Raw genomic sequence first — 26,625 nt, forward strand, 5'->3', positions numbered from 1 at the left:
GATCATGAGATACGAATCGGCCGAGTGATCATTATAGGTGACGGAATTATCCGAGATTTGCCGAATGGCTAATGATTCACTTCTGTGGAAAAGAAAAATGTTTTCATTGGTTGTCGTCCTAATGATAACGTCACGATTGCTAGGCTGTGTGATGTGTTTTGGTTACAGCTCATAGTTTCAGCATCAGTTGTTGAGATAAGACGTGATTTTCGCTAAGCGAAGATTTTCTGGAATTTTTGATTACAAACAATAGATACAGCTACAGAAATGAACAGTCAGAGTCATAAAAGGGTAATGACCATATTTGTGTATTTTTGTGAGGAAAATTTAAAATGCCTGTTGCTAGGGAGGGAAAATTTAAAATCGCAAACATGAGACAGCAGTCTATAAGTATTTACAAACTTATATATATATATACAAACGTATTTGAAGGATTTATCTTTGGTCTTTTGAATATTTTTACCATTACAACCCTTAGTAAAGTAATAACATGAGATTAATAAAGTTTAGAATACTGAATATTGCTTAAGTTCCGAAGAAAATTCGTCACTTTGCACCCTTTTGCGGGATTCTAAACAAAGTGGAATGAATAAATTAGGGACCTAGAGTAGAAAAATGAGAACTGCATTAATCAAATTGCAGTGTAATTTCATGTGCAGAAAATTCCAAAAATATAGTGAGTATAATACAATGAAAGATCGTTGATTTTCTCACTATATAGGCCTAGAGACTAGGATTTCAAATTAGGGCCAATCTGAGAAAAAAATGTAGTAAGCAACATTTTCAGACCGACATATCGTTTCTAATTCTTACTCAACAGTTATTATCAGAATTTTTTTCTCGTAATTAGCAAAATAAATCCATATTATTTGGTAGCCTTGAATGATTTCTAAAGGTCTTTACCAAGGGAGCTCATAACAACCAGCAAGTTGAGTTGCTTCCCTTTAACCATTAAAATCAATATTGTGCCAACAAAACAATACAAGAAGTTTTTCTTTTTCAAATTCATATGAAAACTTATTCCCGGGAGGGGGGGGGGGGTTCATCATTGAAAAGAAATGCCTGTATTTTTAGATCTGGAAATTAATCTGATTTATTTGATTATTTTAGTTTATATTGCCTTTTTATCATATCATAATTTTCAAACTCTGTGAAATTAAGGATGGAAAACTAAATTCTTTTGAGTCCTTTAATTAAGTGTTTCTGAATCGTTTATTTTTTCACATAATTTTAAAAGATAGGAACAGCAATATTTTTAAAATAACACCATCTGACAAACTTTTTTTAGAGAGGGGAATATAATAGGCAAGAAGGCTAACATGTAGCTATTGATTAAAAAAAATACAATGAACATGTTGAGAGCGTACAGAAAATTGTAATTTTTCTTTAGTATGTTATTCCAGTTAACCAACATTCCAGGTTTCATCATGGTCGGCATAGCCACAGGTGATCGCATCAGCTGTGGGTATGTGACGATGAGGTTGGGAACTTCCGCATCGCACAAAGGACATATTAACCTCCCCCCACCCCACCCCCCAAGTATGTCACGAGACTCTCCCCAACCCTGTTACCAGGGGATAATAATTATGTAATATTACACTCTTTAGAATACCAGATCATATTAGGAGACAAGCATTTATGTTGTGATCCGGGGGGTGCTTTTTCTTTCAGTCAATCAGTCAATTCGGAGGCCCATTTATGAATTTTATTTTAAAGATATTTTTAATATACTAATTTGTCGTTATAATGAATTAAATTCGTTAAAAACATTTTCAAATTCGTTAATAATGAATTTAATCTGTTATGAAAAACAACAACAACAAAAACAACATTTTTTTCTTTATCGCTTGCTAAACTAGAATTTTGTTTGACTGCCCCCACCCCTAACTTAAAATATGTAAGAAATTTTCTTAAAAATTGTGTTCATTATTGCTCAAACAATTCATTTTCTGTCATTTCAGAAGGAGAGTGGATGTTCAGTTCCAACCCGGAAGCTGCCTGAGTATTTACAAGAGGCTGGGAGTGGACATCTTGACCACGCCCACCACTTCCGGGAGAGATGTGGAGGTCTCAGTTTTGTTTTATATGTAATAAACATTGGTATAAAACGATGTAAGTTAATTTAAGGTCTTAATCTATTTTTTCTCAAATCTTTTTCTTTCTTCTATCAACTTTTATCTTTTCCATTAGTCCACGTTTTCATTCATATTTGTCTGCTTATATTTATAATATATGAAATTACAATTAAATATTTAAATTCATTGCAGGTTGGGCCACCAAGAAAGCGTTATATTCAGGCTTCCAATCAAGCAGTATTTCAAAACACAGGACCCAATCGTACAAGTGGCAGAGTGGTGACAAATGGGGTACGTTACAGAGAATTAATGGTACCCATATAGACAATTGATAATTAATATTGATATACTTTTTTGCATGTAGCTAGCAACCCCTTTTAAAAATGCTAATTCTTTTTTTAAGTCAGATTTAAGTACGTTTCTCATCCTGATATACCGGTAAACACACTCTAATTCAGACAAATTAATAGAATTAGAAAAGTATATTCAAGGAAACATTTTTTTTTTCAGGTGGCAAAACCTCTGTTGAGCAATGAACAAATACAACAATTCATAACGTCCACAGTTCTTCCTAGTGGTCGCTCAGTCACCAGCACTGAGACAGTGAACCCTAATGTCACCAATTGTACTGTGTATCCTTCTCAACCTGGGACTAGGATACAACAACAGGTATGTTTTAGGTTTAGGTCTGGAACTAGAATGTACATAATGTACCGTAAATTGATTTGTTTAGGAGGTTGGTTTTTACATCTTGAAATACATCACAATTGTCCCTCTGTATGCCAGTCATTCTGGGATTGACAACGAATGCTTATGATCTAAGAATAAGTCCTTACCTTTATTCAAGGTTACTAAGGTATTGCAAGGTCACTTGCAAGATGCATTATTAAATCAAATTCATTACAGAATATATTCGATGTTGTTATATGCAAAAAGTTTTTGGGCATAATCCGATTTATGAATAACGCAGAATTTATTTTTAAAAATTATGCATGAGGATGAGAAAACGCAGATTGCTTTCATTTCAACTTGATATTTGGAAATACATGTATCGGGGATGTTTTATTATTTCAAAATTTAGTTACTTTCATTCATATTGACAACACGATAAATCAAGTGACTTTGAAATAAAAGACATATCTATGTCATATTTTGAAAATTTATCTGAAGAAAACTTCAAACTTACAGCAAATCAAATCCTACGATTAATGTGATGGCTTCAATTCTTGTTTAGCCTATTTCCCGAACTTATGTTATTGTAGAAATAAACCGTTATCACCCGCAAATGGACTTTGAGTCTTTCAATTGATCCCAAATGGAAGGGCATTCTCTACAAACAATTTCTAGAAAATGGCAAACTATTGACAAATAAGTTGATGAAATAGTCTCGTTTTAAATCGTCATAATGTAACTTCTATGGTCAGTAGAACGACACTGTACAGCAAATACAATCTTTATAATTTCATTTAGTGCTAACATTTTTCGTACCAACTGTTATGTCATTATTTACTGTCTCAAATAAATTGTCTACAGATTTTTCTGACAAGGAGTATACTCCTTTGTTGCCCCTGATATCACCTAAAATCCGCTTTTTTAATGCTTTTATCTATTGTTCGTTTACATAGAATAAAGAATATTTATATGATACACTGTAAATAGACATTATATATTAGTAGTAGTTATTTTTTATATACTATAGACAGTAAGGCGAAAAAAATTGTACTAAAGTTATTTTAATCCAGTGTATCTCAACAGCTTCGATAGCTCTGTGAAATGTGTACCCGACTACAAAGCGGAGGGTATGAGTTTGATATTCTTACCATAGGCAATAAAATTTTCATAATGTGAAAATCAACTCTAAAATATTCTAAAATTCTTTTCTCGTTAGAGACAAGCGGAAAGGAAAAATAAGATTATAAGAAATTCGGAATCCGTTTTCAATGAAATTTGCAACTCTCCATTCCTGAAAAGTAATGGAGCTCTCAAACAAAAATGGAGCGCTACTCGTACATTAACCCTTACATAATGTTTTAGGGCATGTGTACTCTGCTCCCGATATGTACTGTTTCAATAGACTTTTGTGCTTGAATATGGTTCATTATCTCAATATTTAATTATGACCATAAAGTTGATGAAAATTAATTTGGTCAATTTCAAGGTCATTTTGTCGGAAACCATAATTCTTCCTAACACAAGTTCTAATAGAGAAATATTTGAACTGCGAAGCTCACTTTATTATTGCTTATGTCCCAATCATCTTTCCTAATCATGTTTCAATCATGTCAAAATGTTATTGAGAAGTTGAAAGTCGCTAATAGAGCTAAAGTCCACAATTTTCCACTGAAAAAAAATGGAAGTTGAAATTTTTCTCAAAAATCGGCTTCTGACTAATGGATGTGTGGCGATCTTGACTACACATCATACGGAAAATTCAAGAACATTGACCAAAAGGATTGGTTCATAATTTTGAATGAAGAAACATTGGACATTCATACTTTAAAAAATTACATTATTCATGATCAGAGGGTGTTTCATTATCAAAAATCAAGTCCAATTTTGCAAGTTTAAAGTTAATTTTGGAAATGAAATATGACAATAACGAACAGCAATCGAGCTCAAAAGTCCATTAAAACAGTACATATCGGGAGTATAGCAGACCTCTAAAATTATCAGAGATAGGATCAGGTGCCATGAAGGAGTAAGCAGCCCCTGCTGACCGGTCACATCCGACATGTGCTCCTTGTCATGATCAGGCAAACGATAAAACCATAGATACTATTCATTTAGTATCTAAATAATGGCATAACAATAAGTTTTTGAAAAACGCCAAGAAGCATTTGACTAATTGATAAATTGTATTTGCTCTCAAGGTGATTGTATCGACAAAAGAACTTGCAAAATGATGACTTTAAACAGGACTGTTGATACCTTTGCTTCATCAATTTGTTTGTCCGAAGCTTGCCTTATTTTAGAATTTTTGAAAATAGTACATGTTCTGATATATCAAATAAACCGAGAAACATACAAGTTATAACTTATAAGGATATATTTTGCTACCTTATTGCATTTGACGATAGAGAAGTTGAAGTCATTCAGTAAAAGTATGGTTTTATTAGCTATATTATCAATATTTTTCCAGTTTCTTATACATTTTTTTTCTTTTTTGTAGACTGATTTCACAAATGTGCATCCAAAACTGACTTTAAATGAGCTGAGATCTGGACAGACCCTACCATGGGTGTCCATCCAGCATCAGACCCAGGACAGGGGACTGCAAAGGCAAACAGAATACAGTGTACAACAGCTAGCCATAAACAGCCAGGGACACATTCATCCCTCAGACCAGACTACTTTTGCTGTCCAAATTCTTAACCCGACTTTGACACAGGCAGAGCTTCAACAGCCAATCTCTGCAAATGAACTGGTGAGTACTTTTAACCCATGTTTCAGAAAAAAGTATTCACAAAATGTCCTGCCTATTTTATTTTGAAAGATAAGTTTTGACTGGTCAGTGTTGTGCAATGAAAGCGTTTGGTAATTAACTCATAATTCTTGACCTCTCATATCACTTTCACAACGTACTAATGATACTTTCTATTACATAAAAATATTGGAAAATAAAATTACTAAATAGACCATTCGTTTATCTGAATTATCTTTGAGAGATGATTTGTATGAGCCCTTAATCTCTAAAAATTATTGTAAAACAAGCTAATGCAGAAAATTCGTGTCCCCCGCTTAGGGAAAAAGTCGGATCCCACTGACTGAATTTGTAGAATTATTAAATGTATACATGTATACTGAAGGAAATAAAATACATGTATGTCAATAAGCATATAAAGATTTGATTGCTTATTCTTTATTATTAGCTCACCTGAGTCAATCAGGTGACCTATTGCCATCCATGTTTGTCCGTCGGCGTCCGTCGTCCGTCGTGTGTTAACATTTGAACATTTTTCAGCTTCTTCTCTGGAACCACTAAACCAATTTCAACCAAATTTTGTATACAGCATCTGTGGGTAAAGGGAAACAAAAATTGTGAATTTCAGGGTCCCTGCCCCCCTGGGGCCTGAGGGGTGGGGCCAAAACCACTAAAATTAATGCAATCTTTAAAAATCTTCTTCTTTACTCTTGGACATCAAGCAGTCAAACTGTTTGCATGTTTGTAATCAGCAATGAGTCCTCTACCAAAATTGTGAAATTCATGGCCCCAGGGTCAGGGGTTCTAGTGCTAGGGCGGGGCTAAATAAGTAGGTAGTGAAAATGCATTATTTCTTTGAAAATCTTCTTCTCTGCTCCTGGGTATTAAATAAACCAACTAAGTACATAGTTATGATGAGCAAGAGTGCCTCTACCAAAATTGTGAATTTTATGGCCCCAGGCCCCAGGGTCAGGGGTTCTGGTGTTAGGGCGGGGCTCTATTGATAATATAGTGAAAATACATGAATTCTTAGAAAATCTTCTTCTCTCCTCCTAGGTATTAAATAAACTAACTAAGTACATAGTTATGATGAACAAGAGTGCCTCTACCAAAATTGTGAATTTTATGGCCCCAGGGTCAGGGGTTCTTGTTTTGGGGTGGGGCTCCAATGATTATATAGTGAAATGCATGAATTCTGTGAACATCTTATCCTTTGCTCCTGGTTAATGTGCTAATGATCTAATTACATATTTAAGGCCAGGATTTATTTTATTTTCAGTTTTAAAAACCCTCCGCTCAAGGTTTTGAATTTTGAGAAAAAAATTTAAAAAAATTTCTTTCCGATGTCAAATTTGAGTCGGGATCGAGATTTCAAATTTACGAACTCGCACTTCCGGTTTTACGATGAAACGGCGGGTAAATAAAGCTAGATCTGAGAAGATAGCTCGGTTTAGTGTAAAATCCATCGATAAGCGTGCCATTCAGAACGTTTCACCCGTTCAAAGGACATTCAAATAAAATGCTGACGACTTTGTTGCACAATGACATGCTGGTGAGATAATTATGTATTCGTTTCAAAAGTATCTGTCTGTAAATTATTTTCCTCCCCAGGTTTTAAACTGCCCGTGGTAGCTATTGCATATTGCCAGCGACATTGTTTAGGTCTCTGTTGTAGCTTACAGTATCATTCTTCAGAAAAGGGTTGCTTATGCATCAGATGTAATGAATAAAACTATGGGAGAAGTTAAGTCCATTTGAGGAAGAAATAAACAATAACCTGAAGAAATAAAAAAAAATTAACTATTAAAAGGCAAGAATATACAAATATATACAGGCATGTAGTATCATTTGTATCAGCCAGAAAAATTATTTCACACTTAATTGCAAAAATGTTCACCCTACTCCCCAATACTCCCTGTCTGTTTTATGATAGGAATTATAATTTGAGGCATCAAGTAAATTTTAGAACAATGTCTACACATATTAAAAAAATGAAAATAATTATATTGAAAGACTTTTAAAGAATTGATCTTTTAAAATATATTTTGATCAACATCACAAAATTTATATAACTGACCCAAACTGGCAGATGATGAAATAAGCGATTAAATGTTCTACTTTCCTATTTGTAAGCATTATGTGTCCAGTGGTAAGAAGCCTATTAGGATAGCATAAAAAAGAATGTACAAATGTTAATAATTGATTTATCAAATTTTTTTTTTTTTTATTTCCTACTCCTTCGGGACTTTTTTATTCTCATGTTCATAACTAAACCTAAACATAAAAAAATGCTGGCCTTATAATGAAGAAAGGGGCCTCTTTCAAAATAGATAATTTCAGGGCAGCTGGGTCAGGGGTACCAGGGGGGTACTTTGACTAAAAATAAATTAATGCTTTGAAATCTGCCCTTTCATAAGCAATGGTGCCTCTTTCAAAATTTGTGAATTTCATGGCTTTTGGATTAAAACACGAACCAAATACAATTGCTAGAAAGTTGTTACATGATGCTCAGGTGACTTATAAGGCCCGTGGGCCTCTTGTTTGTATAGAAGATTCTTTTTATATGGAATATTTATCACACTGTAATGATGATTTTATAACCTCATAAATTTTTCATTTCACATGCTGAATACTATCATTTAGTAAAAAAAAAGAAAAGTATTTTCTAATAAAAAAAAAAAAAAGATCGTCCGAGATTCGATCACGGGACCTCTTACATGTGAAGCGAGAGACATACCTCTAGACCACGGAATCGCTTTACATAGAGATAAGTATATGCAGAACTAAAGTCACATACATGTATATATTCATGTTCGGTATTCTCAAAATTTTACACAATCGGAATCCATGGTGTTTGATTTATTTAGCCTTTATTAAACAGTTCTAATAGATGTATTGTAATAAGAACATAAAGTCCGCCGAGAACCTGTTTTTACGCAATAACTCTCCTCCTATCCCTGTGATAAAAATAGCAGCATGTACATGTAATACTATTAATACTAATAAAGCAAACGAGGCGGGTACTTTGAGAGGGGTAAGAGAGGTCCTAGGGTTTTGGTATAAAATTACATTGCATAAGATCAAAATCTTCTTGAAATATCGCCCGGAAATGATAGTGTTACACACAGACAGAATGTATAAATTTACGACCTTGAACTTTGACCTTTTGACCTCAAAATCAATAGAAGTCTTCATTAGGCCACGGGGAGTTGTTACGTAAAATTTCATTGCAATAGTTCAAATGGTTCTAGAGATATCATGTGGAAACGAAAGTGTTATAACAGACAGAATTTGCTTATTTATGACCTTGACCTTTGACCTTTTGACCTCAAAATCAATAGGGTTCTTTTTTAGTCCATAGGGAGTTGCTAATTTAAATTTCATTGCAAAAGCTCAAAGGGTTCTCGAGATATCGTATGGAAACGAAAGCGTTACAGACAGGCAGAAAGACGGACGGACAGACGGACGGACGGACGGACAAACCCAAATTAATATCCCCCACTTTTCAAGCGGGGGACAATAAACGTACACAATAAGCTAGTTTTATAAATAATGTCAATTTGAAGGAATATTTAAGATCCTATAATGTCTTTGTTGTGTCTTTATAAATAGAATTTGGCCAGTTTTGGGGTCCAAGACTATACTCCAACCATTGTGACAGATGAATGGGTTAATGGGACAACACTACAAATTCCTACCAACATCACCAATGTTCCATCAGTTACTGGAGTGTATGATCAGACCATTCATCTACCACAGCAATCAGTCCATGGAGTCAGTAGTAACTGTTACTACAATGGTGTACACTCACCTGTGGTAACACCCACACCTAATGTGACAACACCTGGACCATCAGCTGAGTATCCCCAGAGGTCTTCTGCTAAGCTTGTAAGGTTTTTCCCATTTCCACTAAGCTAATTTTGCTTTTTTCCAATCTTGGAACTGTATTTTCTGCATTGATAACAAAAACGAATATATATTTATATATTTTATTGCCAGAAATCATGGAGTCTTCAACCACAGAGTGTACCTGCATTTGTGGCACCAGTTGAAGCACAAACAAAATCTAAACCCAAAAAGTCAAAGGAAAAGATTCCTAAAACTGTTTCTCAGGGACAGTATGTTAGTGCAGACAAAAATTTGACTTCCAAAAGCTCAATGGCCAAAGGGAGTAGAAAACTGGAGAAAAACAATGCAAAACCCATGCAGCAATCAGTTGGAAAGCCAGTGGATGTAACTTTGCACCAGACTGAGAATTCTGTACAAACTTCTTTAGCTCAGAAAGGTGGCAAGGTAATTAAGAATATTATCAAATAATTCCATTTAAATCTATTATATTCTTGCAAAATTTGTTGTATGAAATTTCGACTTTTTCTTTTATTTTCTAGAAGGGAGTCAAGCGCATTGTTGTTCCACCAAAGGCTCAGACAGATTCAGTGGAATATCCTCCATATGTGGCCAGAATTATGAGGATCCTGAACAGGCAAAAACAGGTTAGTGTGATGAAGACCTAAAATCAATGCAAATATTTCATTATGTTCAAGGAGTGTAATTAAGAATTGACATTTACTTAATAGAGTTCATAAGTTAGTGGCGTATATTCTCTCTGCTAATGTGTAGGCTAGTGTGTGGGTAGACAAGGTGCTTTCCCTTTAAAGGTATTGGGGGGGGGGGTTCAATGGGAGCATTTTTGAAACTTTAGACATCTACAATTTTAATTTGACCAATGAAAATAATTTTATAGACGAATTTACAGTTTATATTGTCATGTGTGAAGACCACTTAATAAAACTGACACAGTCTAAATTTATCCTTTTTCTCATATGGAAACTTCCTTACTGAATAATCAAAATTCGATCAAAATTTCCAACTAATCAAATATATTAATTCAAGTTATAAATTTCATTTCCTGCACACATTATGGACTCCTGTTGCTTTTGATTAAATTTTCTGATACAGACTTAATATTAATAACACTTTGGCTTTAAAAAAATTCAAGCGAAGGGAATAACCTTGTCCTTAAATATAAAGCAAAACTGTAAACAGTTGGATATGCATAAAAGTGTGGATTGTTATGAATGCTGTTTTAGCATTTGCAACAAAATAAATTCATAGGTACGATTTATTATCAACTCCCCGCCCCTTTATTCAACCAAATTTTTGTCCCTGAGAAAATGATGTGTAGGCTACAGCCTTCTTGCCTATATGGAATATATACCACTGTTAGAAGATTTGAAATGGATGTCTTCAGAATTTTAAGAATTTTTTAAAGTCTTAATTGACATTTTTGCTTTTAGGGTCAGGTGGAATCTGCCGATGATAAAAAGGAAACAGAATCTGATGTTTTCACATCCAAACAAATGACTTCTGTTGGTAAAAAAGATACGGGCAGATCTGATTCTACTCCTAAACAGGCTACTACTGCTACTGTCCAAAAAGCAACCAACACTGTGGACTCGAGCCCTAAAAAAGCAACCGACACTATGGACTCAAGCCCTAAACGGGGTGTTGTAGCTAGAACTCCAGTGTCATCAAAGCAGTCTGTACTAGAAATGAAGGTAACCATTTTAGATAGTATCAGTAATACTTGTATACACAAAATATAATTTGACAGTGAATACTATAGTAAACATACAATATTTCAAATATCTTGAATAAACAAATAAACATGGTTATAAGTAAATTGTGTAAAAATATTTCAGTTTCAGCAAAAGTCCTTGTCTAGTAGTGCTGAACGGAAGGTTATTGAGAAATGTAGCCAGTTGAAATATGGGTCCAAACAAGAGCCAATGTCTATCAAAAAGGTATTTTAATTATTGTCACAAATATATATACATGTAAGATAAAACTGTATGATAAAAGAAATTATCCAGATACGGATAACTACAAATTTGCATGTGTGTAAAACTATCCAGATTGTTTTGAATCTATTTGATTTTGCCATTTACGTTATCATTCAATATTAAAAAAGAAAATTACATTATTTATCAGAGATTAGCAAACGGAATGAATTATATATTATGATATTTTTTACAGACACTCCCAGAGGACTACAGACCAGTGGTTAACACAGCCCTGTTACTAGATGACTTACCACCTGACAGTGTTACTCTGTTAGAAGCAGACAGTTTCTATGGACCAGAGATTCTTGTCACTTCTGGCTCTCACTGCTTTGTGGCTTCTGTACCTTTCTTTTGAATGGAAGACACAGACTTTTGAATATTATTGGAGGTTGCTGATATTCAGTGATGAGATGGGACTTTATCTTAGTGAACTCTAACCAGTTGTCTTTCATTAGTTTCTGTGATATATTTTTTGGAGAGGACTTTTGATCTTTTAGCTTATATGGACTTATGACTTGATCTCATGATTTTGGATCCAAACTTTTTGATAAGGACATTCTTTCATTCATTTCATTTATTTCGAAATTATGTGCCAAATGATTGATTTACTCGAATAGTATTTGATTATTGTTTAAAAAAATGCATGTTTATAACAATCACTGTTGATAAATTATTATCTTTAATAAAATATATCGCATTTTCTGAAATATTGTTGTGTTTTGTTTTGTAAGCTTATATGTAAGTAATTTGGTTGTTCATTAGTCATTACTAGTATTTCAGTTTCATAAACTATTTTATCCTGTTATTTCTCTTCGTTAAATTGTTGCATTTATAACTTTAAAAAAGCAGTTGCTCATCCCTTCTATGGTATGCAAAATTTGGTTGTGAGTAGATACACTTAAATATTCTTTACGTATAAAAAATTTCTAAAACGATCAAGTTATTGACGATCACCAAGAATACAGCAGTCTCGTATAAAGACATTTCGTAGCATGTTCTATGATCGAAATACCTTGTCCAGACCAACTCAGCAAATACAATTTATCATCAACTCAATTTCTAACTTACGTCTTTTAGTTTTAAGCTTTTTGTAAGTAAGGTCATTATTTATACAGTAAATTGTTTGATTTTCCTTTCTGATCATCAATTAAAGGAGCTTTTCTAATAATTTATCATTGTTCAGATCGATTAACTGGTTAACTGATTATGAATTGTCGCTACTAATTAAAATATAACCTGAAAGGAAATTCATAAAACTAGAGGTACTGTGAGCTATGAGCTCACTAAATGATACCCCCGCCTCCCATATGAATATAATGGCAATATCCATGTTTTACCATGGGAAACCAAAAATACATGTCGGATCAAAAAGTAAAATCGGAGGTGCACAATGACAATATGTAATGAAGCTTCTCTGAAAGTCTAATCAAATTTCATTCATTGAAGAATTGCAGTTAAAAAATGGTACCCAAAGCGTAGCAGACGGACGGACGGACATCCCGATTATATGGTGTCCGAACAGGGTCATTTGAAAAAGCTCAACAACGCGTTCAGAAGAACACAAGCTCGGACAACCCGCCATCGCGCTAACACACAACGCGCTGTCACGCTAACACGAGTTCGCACAACCCGCCATCGCGCTAACACACAATGCGCTGTCACGCTAACACAAGTTCGCACAGCACGCTGTCATGCTAATGCGATTTCAAGCAACACTCCGACACTAACACACAACGCGCTACCACGCTAATACGAGTGCGCACAACACGCTGTCACGCTAATGCGATTTCAAGCAATACGACGCGCTAAAACACAACGCGCTGTCACGCTAACACGAGTTCGCACAACACGTTGTCGCGAGTTGTTTGTTAGCGCGTCGGTGTGTTGTGCGGGCTCGTGTTAGCGTGACAGCGTGTTGTGTGTTAGCGCGTCGGCGTGTTGTGCGAACTCGTGTTAGCGTGACAGCGCGTTGTGTGTTAGTGCGACGGCATGTTGTGCGAACTCGTGTTAGCGTGACAGCGTGTTGTGTGTTAGCGCGACGGCGTGTTTTTCTGAACGCGCTATCAAGCTTTTACAAATGGCCCTATCCGGACACTATAGATATTCAAAAACCAATCAGATAATGCGTTGTATGGAATAATTATAATGAGGTATAATAAATAATGTTTTTTTTCATATCTAATATTTCTGCCATCTAGTGAAATTCAGAGGTGGTGATGTAATGAAATAGATGTGACTCGCATCTATTATTCCTGACATGTAGGTCTACTTCTTAATATATACAAGTATGTTCTTTTATTTTTGACCTTAACCTTAGAGATTGACCCACTTTTGGAAAAACTTTAACCTTGACCATAACATTTGGACAGTCAGTACCAGAGCCCTTATATTTCAAAGATGTATTCCTTGCGACGATACCTTTGCTTGGATGCCAACAATTTCAGTTGACCATGTAACCTTGACTCTTGGGTTTGACCTACTTTTGAAAAAATTTAATCTTGAACATAATTTTTGAACAGTTAGTGCTAAAGCTTTAATATCTCACATGTGTATTTCTAATGACAAGGTCTTCCCCTGGGCACTATTGATTTGACTCCTTGATCTTGATCCTCAGCTGGAGTTTTACCCAAGTGCATTATAAACAAACTTTTAATCTTTGCAATAACCTGTGAATATGTATAGTGCGTAAGGTTTCTTATTTTACAAGTATATTACTCGAGACAAGTCCTTCCTTTGGGCAACTTTCAACTCTTGACCTTGAAATTTGATCTGCATTTTAGAAATTTAAACTTTCGCGAAAATCTGCTGTAGGGTCTACTGGGGCATCAGTGTTTCACAAACGCATCTAGTTTTTTCGTCTGTTGTACCACCACGGTATCTCGGTCGGTAGAGTGCTTGATCCGTGTTCGGAATGTCGTGAGTTCGAATCCCGGCCGCGACTGACTTAAATCGATAAAAACAGGTAGCAACTGTTCCTTCGCCAATATCACCATGCGCTCAGCGCCTTGTCTGTGAAAGTTGAGGGGCCTTCAGATGAGACCGTAAAAACCGAGACACCATATGTCACGTTTGGCATTGGCACGATAAAGAACAAAATATATCCTCGAATACAACGTTAAACAAATAACCATCTATTTTATTTAAAGCACAAACTTATTCAAATTTTCCAATGCCAAACCAGCTTCTTCATGTAGTTGGATTTAGTAAAGGTATAATAACCGGGGAAGGCTAGAGGGGGGGGGGGGGGGAGCTTATATAGCTTAACTCATGATTTTTTGAAAGATAGATTAAAAATCTATATAACTGATAATCTAAGTCTACAATTTTTGTTTGATACATCTATTTTCTCAAAGTGCGTTAAATGCCTCCGGCTATGGTAACAAATAAAGTACACTCTAAACACACGTTGAGTTTGTCCCAAATTTTACGCACTTTGAAGCATTTTTTAAAGTGCGTAAAATTTGTAAAATGTGCACTGATTACCATATCTATGAAAAATATTTTTCTAACATAAAAGTTTCTCATTGTGAGGAATCTCCTGAATATGTTTATCCGTAAAATCAATCTAATTAAAATCAGATTTCTTAGATCCGCGCCGTATTCACTCTTACGCAGAGTGAATACGGTGCGGATCTAAGAAGTCTGATTTTAACTAGATTGTCCGTAAAATATGAATTGTGCATGTTGTGATGAAGATATATACATGTATAAAAGATTGTCTGGATTACCCCCCTGCGACATTAATCAAATCAAGAAAAATAACTCAGTTGACGTAGTAAAAATTCTGCATAATATATTTGAAGTACTTTGTTTTATATTTTAAACATACGTATAGACTTTTAATTACTAACGAAAAATAAATTTCTGTAGGATAATTTATACAATATTCCAATATGCACTGGGCAAACCTAGAGTTATCGTTCGCTTCGCTTTAAGTGGAACGATAACTTTGGGTAGAGATTGTATTCCACTCAGCAAAGCTCTAAATGAAGGTGACGGAATCAGCCGATGTTTGTCGAACATTCCATATATTATGGTAACTACTCGGCCATTTCCGTAACTGCATTACGGAAAAGGGCGAACTGCTTCGATTGAATTTCATTGGTTGTCGTCCTGTTGATGACGTCACGATTGCTAGGCTATGTGATGTGTTTTGGTTACAGCTCATTGTTTCAGCATCAGTTGTTGAGATAAGACGTGATTTTCGCTGAGCGAAGATTTTCTGAAATATTTGATAACATACAGTAGACACAGTTGCAGAAATGAACAGTCAGACTCTGAGCTATAAAAGGGTAATGGTCATATTTGTTTGATTTTGGAAGGAAAATTTAAAGATGATAGTTGCTAGAGCGGGATATTCAAAAATTCTCGATCGAGGAGAGTAAAACGTCTAGAACATTTTAGGCTGAACCCTAGCTAGGTTTAAATATTAAAACTAGGCTATATAGATTTCCGTTCGATCTTTTGGATTTCCATGACCATTGAAATTTGTTTAATGAATTAAAGTGTAATAAAATTTGGATTTTGATAGTCCTAGTCTTATAAATGGAATCACAGGAGTTCGCAATTTTATAAAGTCAATAGAAAATTCACACATGTGGTAGAGTTATGCGTAAGCATAGGCTTACGCATAGCTCATCAGTCAAGGCTTGGTCAATCGAGTGATTGATTTTATTGATAAAATTGAGAACTCCTGTGGTAGAATGAATATCGAGAGTAGACTCTCATGTACGATAATAGACATTGATTACTGAAGATCGTTTAATATTAAAGTGTAGAATCATGTATGGAAAGTGCTAGTATATGATTTGTCGTATTACATACTACTAATGTTTTGGTATTTGGCAAAATATATTTTAAAAAACCATCATATACTTGAAGAAAAACAAGACTCGTCTGTGCAAAGGGAGCTATAATATTCCAGGGTAAGGTGGTGGGAGAGGGAGGGGGGGCAAAAGAGGACCGGCTTTAAGATAAAAATATGTACAATATAGAAGACTATTTTTTGAAAGAACAAAAGAGGGGAGATGGTCTAAGATTTAGAGTACATGAAGCTGAAATATTCAAATTTGTATCATGGCAGTAGGAATTTAATGCGGGGGCACGGTTTGTCGATATAATTATATTTTCTATAGAAACATACTAATTTGATCTCTGCTTATGTCTCCACACAAAAAAGTCTTATGTTTTTTTTTTAATTTTCATTTACAAGGATTTTTTGAAAGCCCCCCCCCCAAAAAATTCCTTGTGCCATCCATAAGATTTTTTTTCATAAAACATCCTTTACAACTTTGTGGTAAATCTAAATTTAGGGACAAATCGTAAATCTTGTGAAGGCTTTGAATTTTTACTGGTACTGTAAAATGCTTAATTTTAAACCAAAAAAGTAAAAATCTCTTTGCTGTATGCGTGGATAATGAATTTATTAAGCATCATTTTATATTCTTGTTTAACTGTAGAAGTATTTTAAAAACAACAACTCGTGTCGATAATATTAATCAGGAATTTACAATAAATTTTTAGTGGGGGTTGGGGTTGAGATGTGGGGTTCGTAGATAGGCAACATGCCACCAAGTGGCTATGGTATCACGGGTATTAAAGGAAATTATACAGAGAATGCACACTCTCAAAATATAATTTTAATAAAATTTACATGTGTAATTGAAGGTTAACTAATCGGTCTAAGGTTTTACATCAAGTACATGTACAGTATTTATTAATTTAATAATGTCACTGTTTAGATTATTTCAAGACCTACATACAACAATTTATTTTCTCTAATTTCAGAAGAGAGTGGATGTTCAGTATGCCAACCCTGAAGTTGCCTCGAGTATTTACGAGAGGCTGGGAGTGGACATCTTGACCACGCCCACCACTTCCGGGAGAGATGTGGAGGTCTCAGTTTTGTTTTATATGTAACTTACATATGTATAAAAAAAAAAGAAGTAAGTTAATTAAAATTTAAAATCTTGTACTTTTCTTTTTTCTTCTGAAATATCTTCATTCATACCTTTTCTCATCCTTTATGTATTTCTTTACTTTATATAAATATTATCTTTCCACTTTTTATTCCAAAACTTCTTTCAATTTTGTTGGAATTTGCAAAATATTGGCCCTCGTACATGTATAATGAATATACAATTCTATTTTTTAACAGGTTGAGCCACCGAGAAAGCGTTATATTCAAGCTGATCAAGCAGTATTTCATTCAGGACCCACTCGTACAGCTGGCAGAGTGGTGCAAAATGGAGTAAGTTACTTGGAATAGTATCAGCAGCTAGTCGCACTAAATTTATACGTAGTTAAGAACACAATCGAACGTTTGTTCAAAAGGGTCAGATTAATAGAATCTTCTAAGCTTGATACAGATACAGACAGATGTTCATTATTTAAAAATATATTTTAGTTAGAAGTAAATATATTTTTTAGGTGGCAAAACCTCTGTTGAGCAATGAACAAATACAACAATTCATAACGTCCACAGTTCTTCCTAAAGGTCGCTCAGTCGCCAGCACTGAGACAGTGAACCCTAATGTCACCGATTGCACTGTGTATCCTTCTCAACCTGGGACTAGGATACAACAACAGGTATGTTTTTTTTAACTTTTAGGTAAAAAACAAAGTTACGAAAGATCATAATGTCAAGGATTGCTTCCAATAATAATGTGTTTTGACCCTTATCCAAGGTCATTAAGGCTTTTCAAGGCCACTAACTTAGTAGCAAAATGTATAATCCAGTCATATTCTATATATAACTTTTAAGTCCATGCATACATGTAGTATTGAATAACTTCTGACCTTATGACAGGTCAAAGGTATTGTGATCAAGTTCAAGGTCATTTTTAGATACTCATCTTTTCTAACCATATCTTTATTGCAAACTTAAGATTGCTTATGAACCAATTACACACTGTAAGCTTGTTTCCTGATCAAACCCAAGGTCATATGGAGAAGTTTAAAGTGACTTTGAGAATAAGTCAGTAAGTGTCACAACTCTACTGGAGAAAATGGGAATCTGAAATTTCATTATTAAAATTGCTCCTAACTTAAAGGTGTTGCATGATCTTGACCTTAGGTTATATTGAAAGCTGATGTCACTCACAGAAAAAAAATAAGAATGTCTGCTCCATAATTTTCTAATTGAGAAATATTAGATTTTTTACTCTGTAAAAAGATTATTTGAAGTTTCGCTCTTTTTTTTTTTTTTAATCAAGGTCATTTTTGCAAGTTTAAGGTTACCACATGGAGAAAAATATGAGCATTTAAAAATTGGAAAAAATTATATGATTTTACGAGTTTGTACACAGCTAAATTTTTTTCTAATTTGTCTTCTTTTGTAGACCAACTGCACAAATGTGCAACCACAATTGACTTTGAATGAACTGAGATCAGGACAGACCCTACAATGGGTGTCCATCCAGCAGCAATCTCAGAAGACCAAGCAACAACTTGTCATTAACAGCCAGGGAAACATTCATCCCTCAGACCAGACTACTTTTGCTGTCCAAATTTTAAACCCGACTTTGACACAAGCAGAGCTCCAACAGCCAATCTTTGCAAATAAACTTGTAAGTAATTATTTCCCATGTTCAAATTACATTGAACATGAGAAAGTACTTTATTTCATTTTCAGAAATGATGATATTCAGTTTTAATTGGTCAGTGACAAGTAAAAATATTAACTGGTTTTTAAGACAATGAACCAAATAATCTTAATTTGTAAATAAATAATTTTAAAGTAATTATTTAGATCACAATAATTACTTTGTTGTGTCTCTTTATAAACAGATTTTACCCACAAACTTTGAAACTCAGAGCTCTACTCCAACCATTGTGACAGATGGATGGGTTAATGGAACAAGACTACAAGTTCCTACCAACATCCTCAGTGTTCCGTCAGCTACAGGAGTGTATGGTCAGACCATTCAACTACCACCTCAAGTGATCAGTGGAGTCAGTGGTAACTCTTACTACAATGGTGTATACTCACCTGTGGTAACACCCACACCTAATGTGACAACACCTGGACCATCAGCTGATTATCCCGAGAGGTCTTCTGCTGTCCAGCTAGTAAGCTTTTTTAAATTGATTTTTGTCAATCTCTTAATTAACAGTATTTTCTTATCTTAAACTCACTTTTAATTTAACAAAAAAAAAATTTAAAATATATTTCTTATCAGGAATCATGGGGTCTTCGCCCACAGAGTGTCCCTACATTTAAGGCACCAATGGAGGCACAGACAAAGACCAAGTCCAAAAGGTCAAAGGAAAAGACTACTGCAAATGTCTCTCAGGGACAATATGCTAGTGTTGGCAAAAATTCACCTTCCAACAGCTCAGTTGCTAAAGGAAGTCGAAATGAAATGGATGCTAAAGTCATGAGACAGGCTGGGAAGCTAATGGAAGCATCTTTGCACCAAACTCAAAATTCTGTCCCAACTCCTGCAACTCAGAAAGGTAGCAAGGTACATTTAAACATTGTCAAATAAATGCATCAAAATTTTAAATTATTAAATTCTTTCAGAATCTTTCATATCAATTTTTGAATTCCTTTTTTATTTTCTAGAAGGGAGCCAAGCGCATTGTTGTTCCACCAAAGGTTCAGACAGACCCAGTGGAATATCCTCCATATGTTGCCAGAATTATGAGGATCCTGAACAGGCAAAAACAGGTAGGTGTGATCAATACCTGAAACCAATACACTAAATGGTTCATATAAAAGTATAATTCAGCATTTTAAAAGTGCAAGTTTAAATTGACTTAATGGCTTCATTTAGGGTCAGGTGGAATCTAATGATGATAACAAGGAAAGCGTTGATTCCACACTCAAACAAAGTACCACTGCTGGAAAAGATGTTAAGGACAGAACTGAGCCTAGTTCAAAACAAGCCCTTACCAAAATGAAATGTTTGCTGCAAGTTTGCGGCAAGCTTGCAGCAAGTTTGCGGCAAACAAATCTATGTACCAGAACAGTATGCCAGAAGTGTGCAGTAAATGCAGCTAGCAGCACACAGTAACTTTGCGGATTATGTGCTGCAGGGGCACATATGTACTTCTGCACACTGAATGATTATGCAATATGTGCCAGAAGTATGCCACAACTTTCCCTTAGATGCCTTTTATTTATATAGTGTGCCAGAAGTGTTCCAGAAATGTTTCTTTTAACTATCAAAATCACTGTGTGCCAAAAGTGTGCCATAAAGATTTAGGAACGACTTGTCTGTTGCGTTACAGACCTATCTAAGAACGGCTTATCAGTTCACATCCGGTTTAGAAGTTTGCGCCAATTTTAAACCACCTGGGTCATGACTCATGACAAGAAGAGAAAGGAGAAAACAGCAACATAGACCAATGGATAAAAAGAGAATGTGAGTATTTTAAAAAAAATTGTATAACACTGATGTCTTTTTAACATAGAAATAAGACTTGACTGTATTTGCTGAGCCAGTTAGAATTTTTACAGTCCTTGTTCATAACAAATTGGGTAGATATAGTATATGTTTTTATTTTTTGTTCTATCCAGATGGACTGATGATGAATCATGAAACCCTCCACAAAGAATAGATCAAGAGGGCATTTATCTGCAGGAAAGGATTCTGCTAACTAAGATATGGACTAAATGTAAGTAATCACAATTAAGAATTAGGCCCATATTCAAATGTTTATGTCATATAAACAAATGATTAAATATATACACTTTACATTATATAATTTGTCAAAGATTAGCATGTAGTTTTATTCAACAAAGTGTTGTTTTTGAATCCTTGTTTGTCAATCTATCCTGAAATGCCATTTAATATGATTTTAATGCACACAAAACATTAGATACAAATGTGGGATCTCTAGGTCAAAATTAAGTTTAATTCATTGCTTAAATAAATATTGGTTTCAATACAATGCGATGAACTTTCTCTCTATTTTTTAACAGGTACTTGCATAATGTTGGAAAAGAAGCCCCCCCCCCCCCCCCCCCCCAATCATGAAAAGTTAGTTGAAATGTCAGAGTGAACTTGAAGTACCAAGAAAGTAGTTAATAAATATTCCTATCAAATGTATCGCCCTCATGGTTAGAGTGTCTGCTCTCGAGTCATGAAGTAAGAAGTTGAATTCCACTGTGGATCCTTATGAGACTGTGTAAACTGATCCCATGTTGCAGTAGGTGATGATCAAAAAGATTCATTGCTAAAAAATAATGGCCCTGAGTGCCAATTAATGTAGCGTTGGACAAAACCTCTGCAGATGTTGGCATCTCCATATAAGTGAAAAATTCTCATGAGGGACTTTAAACAATATACAATCAATCAATTAATGGGAAATGCAACAGATGAGGACACTGACTTTCAACATGACATGGATTCTTCAAGGGGATTATGCTGTTGTTTTTTTAAAAGTGATAGAATCAAGACACTGAACAAAATGGTCGCCTTTACTGTGTAAATAATATTGTGAGATTTAATTTGTCAAAATACTTTATATGTTTTTATTCATATCGTGCAGCACTATTACTTTGATATGTGCAAATTCATGTAAGAGGTGAATCTTTTCTATATATAAAATGTTTTGTGATTGTTGTTAACTACAAATCCTCTATTCATTTTGCATAATGACCAATGTAAATTTGTGCCATTATAATTTACTCAAAGGTTGTGAATTTATTTTTTTTAATCTGTTTCTTTCTCTATCTGATGTATACAGTGTAAGTGTTCAATCAACAGATTTTGTTCTCGTACTGTGCAAGTTTTTTTTTTTAAACATTAATATTATAGTTAGTGTTATATATACATGTACCTTTTTACCTTGAAATTTTCATAAATAATTTTTAAAAATGGCTTGAATGTTCTTTTTTTTTTTATAGTACATGTATTACATGTTGCTGTCATGTTTAATCACGTTCTTTTAAAATTAATTTGTTTAGGTAAAGTATATTAGCTTATGGAATTGTATATGCCAGAGATGGGCCACAAGTGTGTGCCACAAATTTGCAGTTAACAATAATGTGCCGCAAGTGTGTGCCACAAACTTGCAGTAAACTATATGCCAGAAATGAGCCGCAAGTGTGTGCCACAAACTTGCAGCTAAGTGCATAATGTATAAGGATTTGAAATGTTTACCGCAAATGTGCCAGAACTTTGCCGCAAATATGCCGCAAACTGTGTGCCAGAAAAAAATTTGCATACGAAAAATCTATTTGCGGCAAGTTTGCCGCAAATATTTGCCGCAAGGTTGCGGCAACTTTGCAGTAAACTTGCTGCAACTATGTGCCAGAAGGCTTTTATTTTGGTAAGGGAGATACTTCAGTAGTTAACACTGTGGACTCGACCTTTAAACATAAGGAACCACCACAAAGTGTTGTATCTGGAATTGCAGTGCCACCAAAGCAGCCTGCACTGGAACAAAAGGTATCAAACTGAAAACATAACTTGGCTGTTTATGAAAATAAAATATATCAAATATTTTGAATGAGGGCAAATAAATGATGTGTAAAATATTTCCAGATTCAGCACAAGTCCTTGTCTAATAATGCTGTCAAGAATGACAATGAAAGATGTAGCCAGTTGAACTCTGTGTCCAAGAGGGAGCCATTGTCTATCAAAAAGGTAAATTGATAAGGTTTACACATTTTGTTGGATTAAAATTGTTGATTAAACTAACTTAAAATATGTTAACCATTTCAAAAGCACCTGAAAAAAAGGTTGTCCCAGAAAAAGGCTTACATTTTCAATACAAAATTTTCAATACATCTTTATGTCAAATTTTAGTCTCTGGTAAAACAATCGTACGGAATGGTTGTCAGTGAAACACCAAAACATCAAAACATAGCTTGTAGCGTGTGTAAATTTGTTACTGAATTGTGGGTCTGATAAATGCGTCTAAAGCGTACATTTGACTAAGTATATAATTTTCTTTTAGTTTAATCAAATATTAGTGTTACAAAAAGTTCTCAGAATCAATTCTTTTGGTACGCAATTTCCCGACCTCAATCATCGCATATTGAACGTCTGTCTTCACACTGTTCTATCCTAACACACGCAGTACTGCACAATGCAATAATTCCGTGTTCTGTATTACAGAATATTAATTTTGTTTGCGTATTTAATGCCATATTATTGTTATTTATGGTGTCAAATTAATGAATTAGTGGATAGAGCCTCCGCTCTTAAGAGTCGCGAAGTAAGGAGTTGACCCTTACGTCGCGAGTTCGAATCCCACTGTGGGAAATGGAGACCGGTCCTTTAGATGAGACCTTATGAACCGAGGTCCCTTGTCGCAGTATGTGCTGAAAGAAAAAAGATCCCTCACTGCTCAGTGGCCTTGGGTGTTGAGCATAGGGCACTTTGCAGCTCTCCACCGGCAAGTGGTGGTGTGCCCATAGGAGTGAAAAATTCTCTCGAGGGACGTTATACAACATACAATCAATCAATAAACTTTTACACACGAATAGTCCAGATTTTTAAAGGAATCACTGTCTAGTTTGTTGGATATGCCAGGGTATCAACGATAGCTGGAAACGTGGAGCATAATGGACGAAGCCTTTTCAAAGCCTCTTAATATTTTGTCGAAATAATGCATGAAGATACTAGTGTCATTTCTCAACAAAGTACAAAAAAATTATATTTTTAGGTCACCTGAGTAAACTCAGGTGACCTATTGCTATCTGTTTTCGTCCGTCGTCGTTCGATACGTCGGACGTCGTACGTCGTTCGTAAACTTTTGAACATTTTAGCTTCAATCTGCAACCACTCAACCAATGTCAACCAAATTTAGCATAAAGCATCTATGGGTGAACAAAAATTGTGAATTTTAACCCCCTGGCGCCTGAGGGGTGGGGCCAAAACCACTAAAATTAATTCAGTCTTTAAAAATCTTCTTTTTATCCTGGAAATCAAGCAGTTAAACTGTTTGCATGATTGTAATCAGCATTGAGTCCTCTACCCAAATTGTGAAATTCATGGCCCTGGGGTAGGGGTTCTAGTGCTAGAGGCAAGGCTAAATCAAAGTAGGTAGTGAAAATGCATTATTTCTCTGAAAATATTCTCTGCTCCTGGGTATTAAATAAACCAACTAAGTAGTTAGTTATGATGAGCAAGAGTGCTTCTACCAAAATTGTGAATTTTATGGCCCCATCAGGAGTTTGGTGTTTGGACTATTGATTATATACAGTGAAAATACATGATTTCTTTGAAAATTATCTGCCCCTGGATATTAAATAAACTAACTAAGTGCATAGTTATGATATGCAAGAGTGCCTCTATCAAAATTGTGAATTTTTTGGCCCCAGGGTTAGGAGTTCTGGTGTTAGGGCGGGGCTCTGTTGATTATATAGTAAAAATACATGAATTCTTTGATAATCTTCTTCTCTGCTTAGATATTAAATAAAAATAAGTGCATAGTTATGATGAGCATGAGTGCCTTACCAAAATTGTGAATTTTATGGCCCCAGGGTCAGGGTTTCTGGTGTTAGGGCAGGGGTCTAGTCTTCATATAGTGAAAATACACAAATTCTTTGAAAATCTTCTTCTATGCTCCTAGGTATTAAATAAACTAACTAAGTGCATAGTTATGATGAGCAAGAGTGCCTCTACCAAAATTGTGAATTTTATGGTCCCTGGGTCAAGGCTTCTCTTGTAGGGGGGCTCTATAGATTATATAGTAAAAATACATGGATTCTTTGAAAATCTTCTTCTCTGCTCCTAGTTATTAAATAAACTAACGAAGTGCATAGTTAAGATGAGCAAGAGTGCTTTTACTAAAATTGTGAATTTTATGGTCCCAGGGTCAGGGGTTCAGGTGTTAGGGTGGGGCTCTATTGATTATATAGTAAACATACATGAATTCTTTGAAAATCTTCTTCTCTGCTCCTAGGTATTAAATAAACGAACTAAGTACATAGTTATGATGAGCAAGAGTGCTTTTACCAAAATTGTGAATTTTATGGTCCCAGGAAGGGGTTCTGGCGTGTGGGGGGGGGGGGGGGCTCGGTTGATTATATAGTGAATATACATTAAATCTTTGAAAATTTTCTTCTGTGTCTCTGGGTATGAAGCAGATGAACTACCTAAATAGTTATGATGAGCAAGGGCCCTATTTTTTTTAAAAATTTTGAATTTCAAGGCCCCAGGGTCAGGGGTGTACACCTTAGCTTTATATACTAATGAATGAATTGTTTGAAATCTGCTCCTTTGTATTTATAAAACATTTATTTATTTTTTGATAGGCAATTTTAACGGTGCCTTTTTAAAATTTGTGCAATGTGTGGACCTAGGGTCAGGGGTTTATTTCACAGTGTTAGGGGCACTACTGATTATTGCTGAATATTACTGATTAGTTGGAATGCATTTTTGTTCCCCTACCTTGCGTATGGGATTCAACACTGCGAGGTGATCATGAATAATCCATGGATTTCCTTGAATTTTTCATGAATTTTATTCATTAAATGTTCATGAAGATCCTATGAACTTATTATTGGGCATATTTAAATCAATAAACCAAGCTAAGCAACTGTAGTGTATTGTTATGATGATCAATGGTGCCTCTTTCAAAATTGTGAATGCCATATAGCATCTGGCTTAAAACATGAATCAAATTCAATAACTGGAAAGTTGTTGCAGAATGCTCAGGTGACTTGTTGCAGAATGCTCAGGTGACCAATAAGGCCCATGGGCCTCTTGTTGTAAATACAAGTTACTTTATGAAATATTTTTTTTTAAAAATGCATTGTTCTGGGACAACCCTCGTACTGTTGAATACACATTGAGCTTTGTTATTAATATATATACATAATCAATTTACAAAATTGATGAAATATTAACTAAACATTATGCAATATTTTTACAGACACTCCCAGAGGACTACAGACCTGTGGTTAACACATCCCTGTTACTTGATGACTTGTCACCTGACAGTGTTACTCTGTTGGAAGCTGACAGTTTCTATGGACCAGAGATTCTCGTCACTTCTGGATCTCATTGCTTTGTGGCCTCTGTACCTTTCTTTTGATTGGACAACACAGACTACTGATACTGCTGGAGATGTTGCTGATATTCAGTGATGGGACTTTATTAGTGAACCATAGTGAACTTTAACCACAGTCTTTCATTGCCGTTAAATTTCTGCAATTTTCTTTTTGATTGATTTTTATTTCTGGATAGAACTTTTGACTATTTTTATACTTTCTTAGCAGACATGGATTATAGAATTTCCATGATATTCGTTAAAACTTTTAGATAAGAAGTTGAACATATGAGCTATTATTTCAGTATCATAATTATTCATTACTACGTGCCAA

At 34.8% G+C, this 26,625-nt stretch overlaps 3 protein-coding genes across 3 annotated transcripts; all 3 read left to right on the forward strand.

The window, feature by feature from the left end:
• Positions 1-1,403: 1,403 nt before the first annotated feature.
• Positions 1,404-26,624, forward strand: LOC134281043 (uncharacterized; the record flags this gene model as incomplete). The annotated part of the gene is made up of 12 exons (XM_062763506.1): positions 1,404-1,465; positions 1,962-2,067; positions 2,268-2,366; positions 2,586-2,744; positions 5,245-5,499; positions 9,109-9,384; positions 9,496-9,789; positions 9,885-9,989; positions 10,794-11,054; positions 11,199-11,300; positions 11,533-11,727; positions 26,369-26,624. Coding segments are annotated over 11 exons (1,881 nt in total), but the record flags the coding sequence as incomplete, so codon positions are not given.
• Positions 16,920-20,356, forward strand: LOC134281023 (uncharacterized). Its single transcript, XM_062763478.1, has 9 exons — positions 16,920-16,931; positions 17,127-17,234; positions 17,497-17,589; positions 17,769-17,927; positions 18,680-18,907; positions 19,128-19,409; positions 19,520-19,804; positions 19,906-20,010; positions 20,117-20,356. The coding sequence occupies exons 1-9, from the start codon at positions 16,920-16,922 to the stop codon at positions 20,354-20,356; spliced, it is 1,512 nt and encodes a 503-aa protein (XP_062619462.1).
• LOC134281024 (uncharacterized) lies at positions 22,480-26,369 on the forward strand. The gene is made up of 4 exons (XM_062763480.1): positions 22,480-22,491; positions 22,625-22,738; positions 22,835-22,936; positions 26,175-26,369. Exons 1-4 carry the CDS (start codon positions 22,480-22,482, stop codon positions 26,334-26,336), a joined length of 390 nt encoding a protein of 129 aa, XP_062619464.1. The 3' UTR covers positions 26,337-26,369.
• Position 26,625: the final 1 nt, after the last annotated feature.

This window comes from Saccostrea cucullata, unplaced genomic scaffold (genome assembly GCF_032062105.1).
Source record: "Saccostrea cucullata isolate Sc308-1 unplaced genomic scaffold, CSIRO_AGI_Scuc_v1 ctg77, whole genome shotgun sequence".
Lineage (NCBI taxonomy): Eukaryota > Metazoa > Mollusca > Bivalvia > Ostreida > Ostreidae > Saccostrea > Saccostrea cuccullata.

Bases quoted from the DNA above. Each gene is read 5' to 3' on its own strand.
- LOC134281024 (XM_062763480.1), top strand. The intron at 22,739-22,834 runs GTATCAAACTGA...AAATATTTCCAG, and splicing joins AGCCTGCACTGGAACAAAAG to ATTCAGCACAAGTCCTTGTC. The intron at 22,937-26,174 runs GTAAATTGATAA...ATATTTTTACAG, and splicing joins AGCCATTGTCTATCAAAAAG to ACACTCCCAGAGGACTACAG.
- LOC134281023 (XM_062763478.1), top strand. The intron at 18,908-19,127 runs GTAAGTAATTAT...CTTTATAAACAG, and splicing joins CAATCTTTGCAAATAAACTT to ATTTTACCCACAAACTTTGA. The intron at 19,805-19,905 runs GTACATTTAAAC...TTTATTTTCTAG, and splicing joins CAACTCAGAAAGGTAGCAAG to AAGGGAGCCAAGCGCATTGT.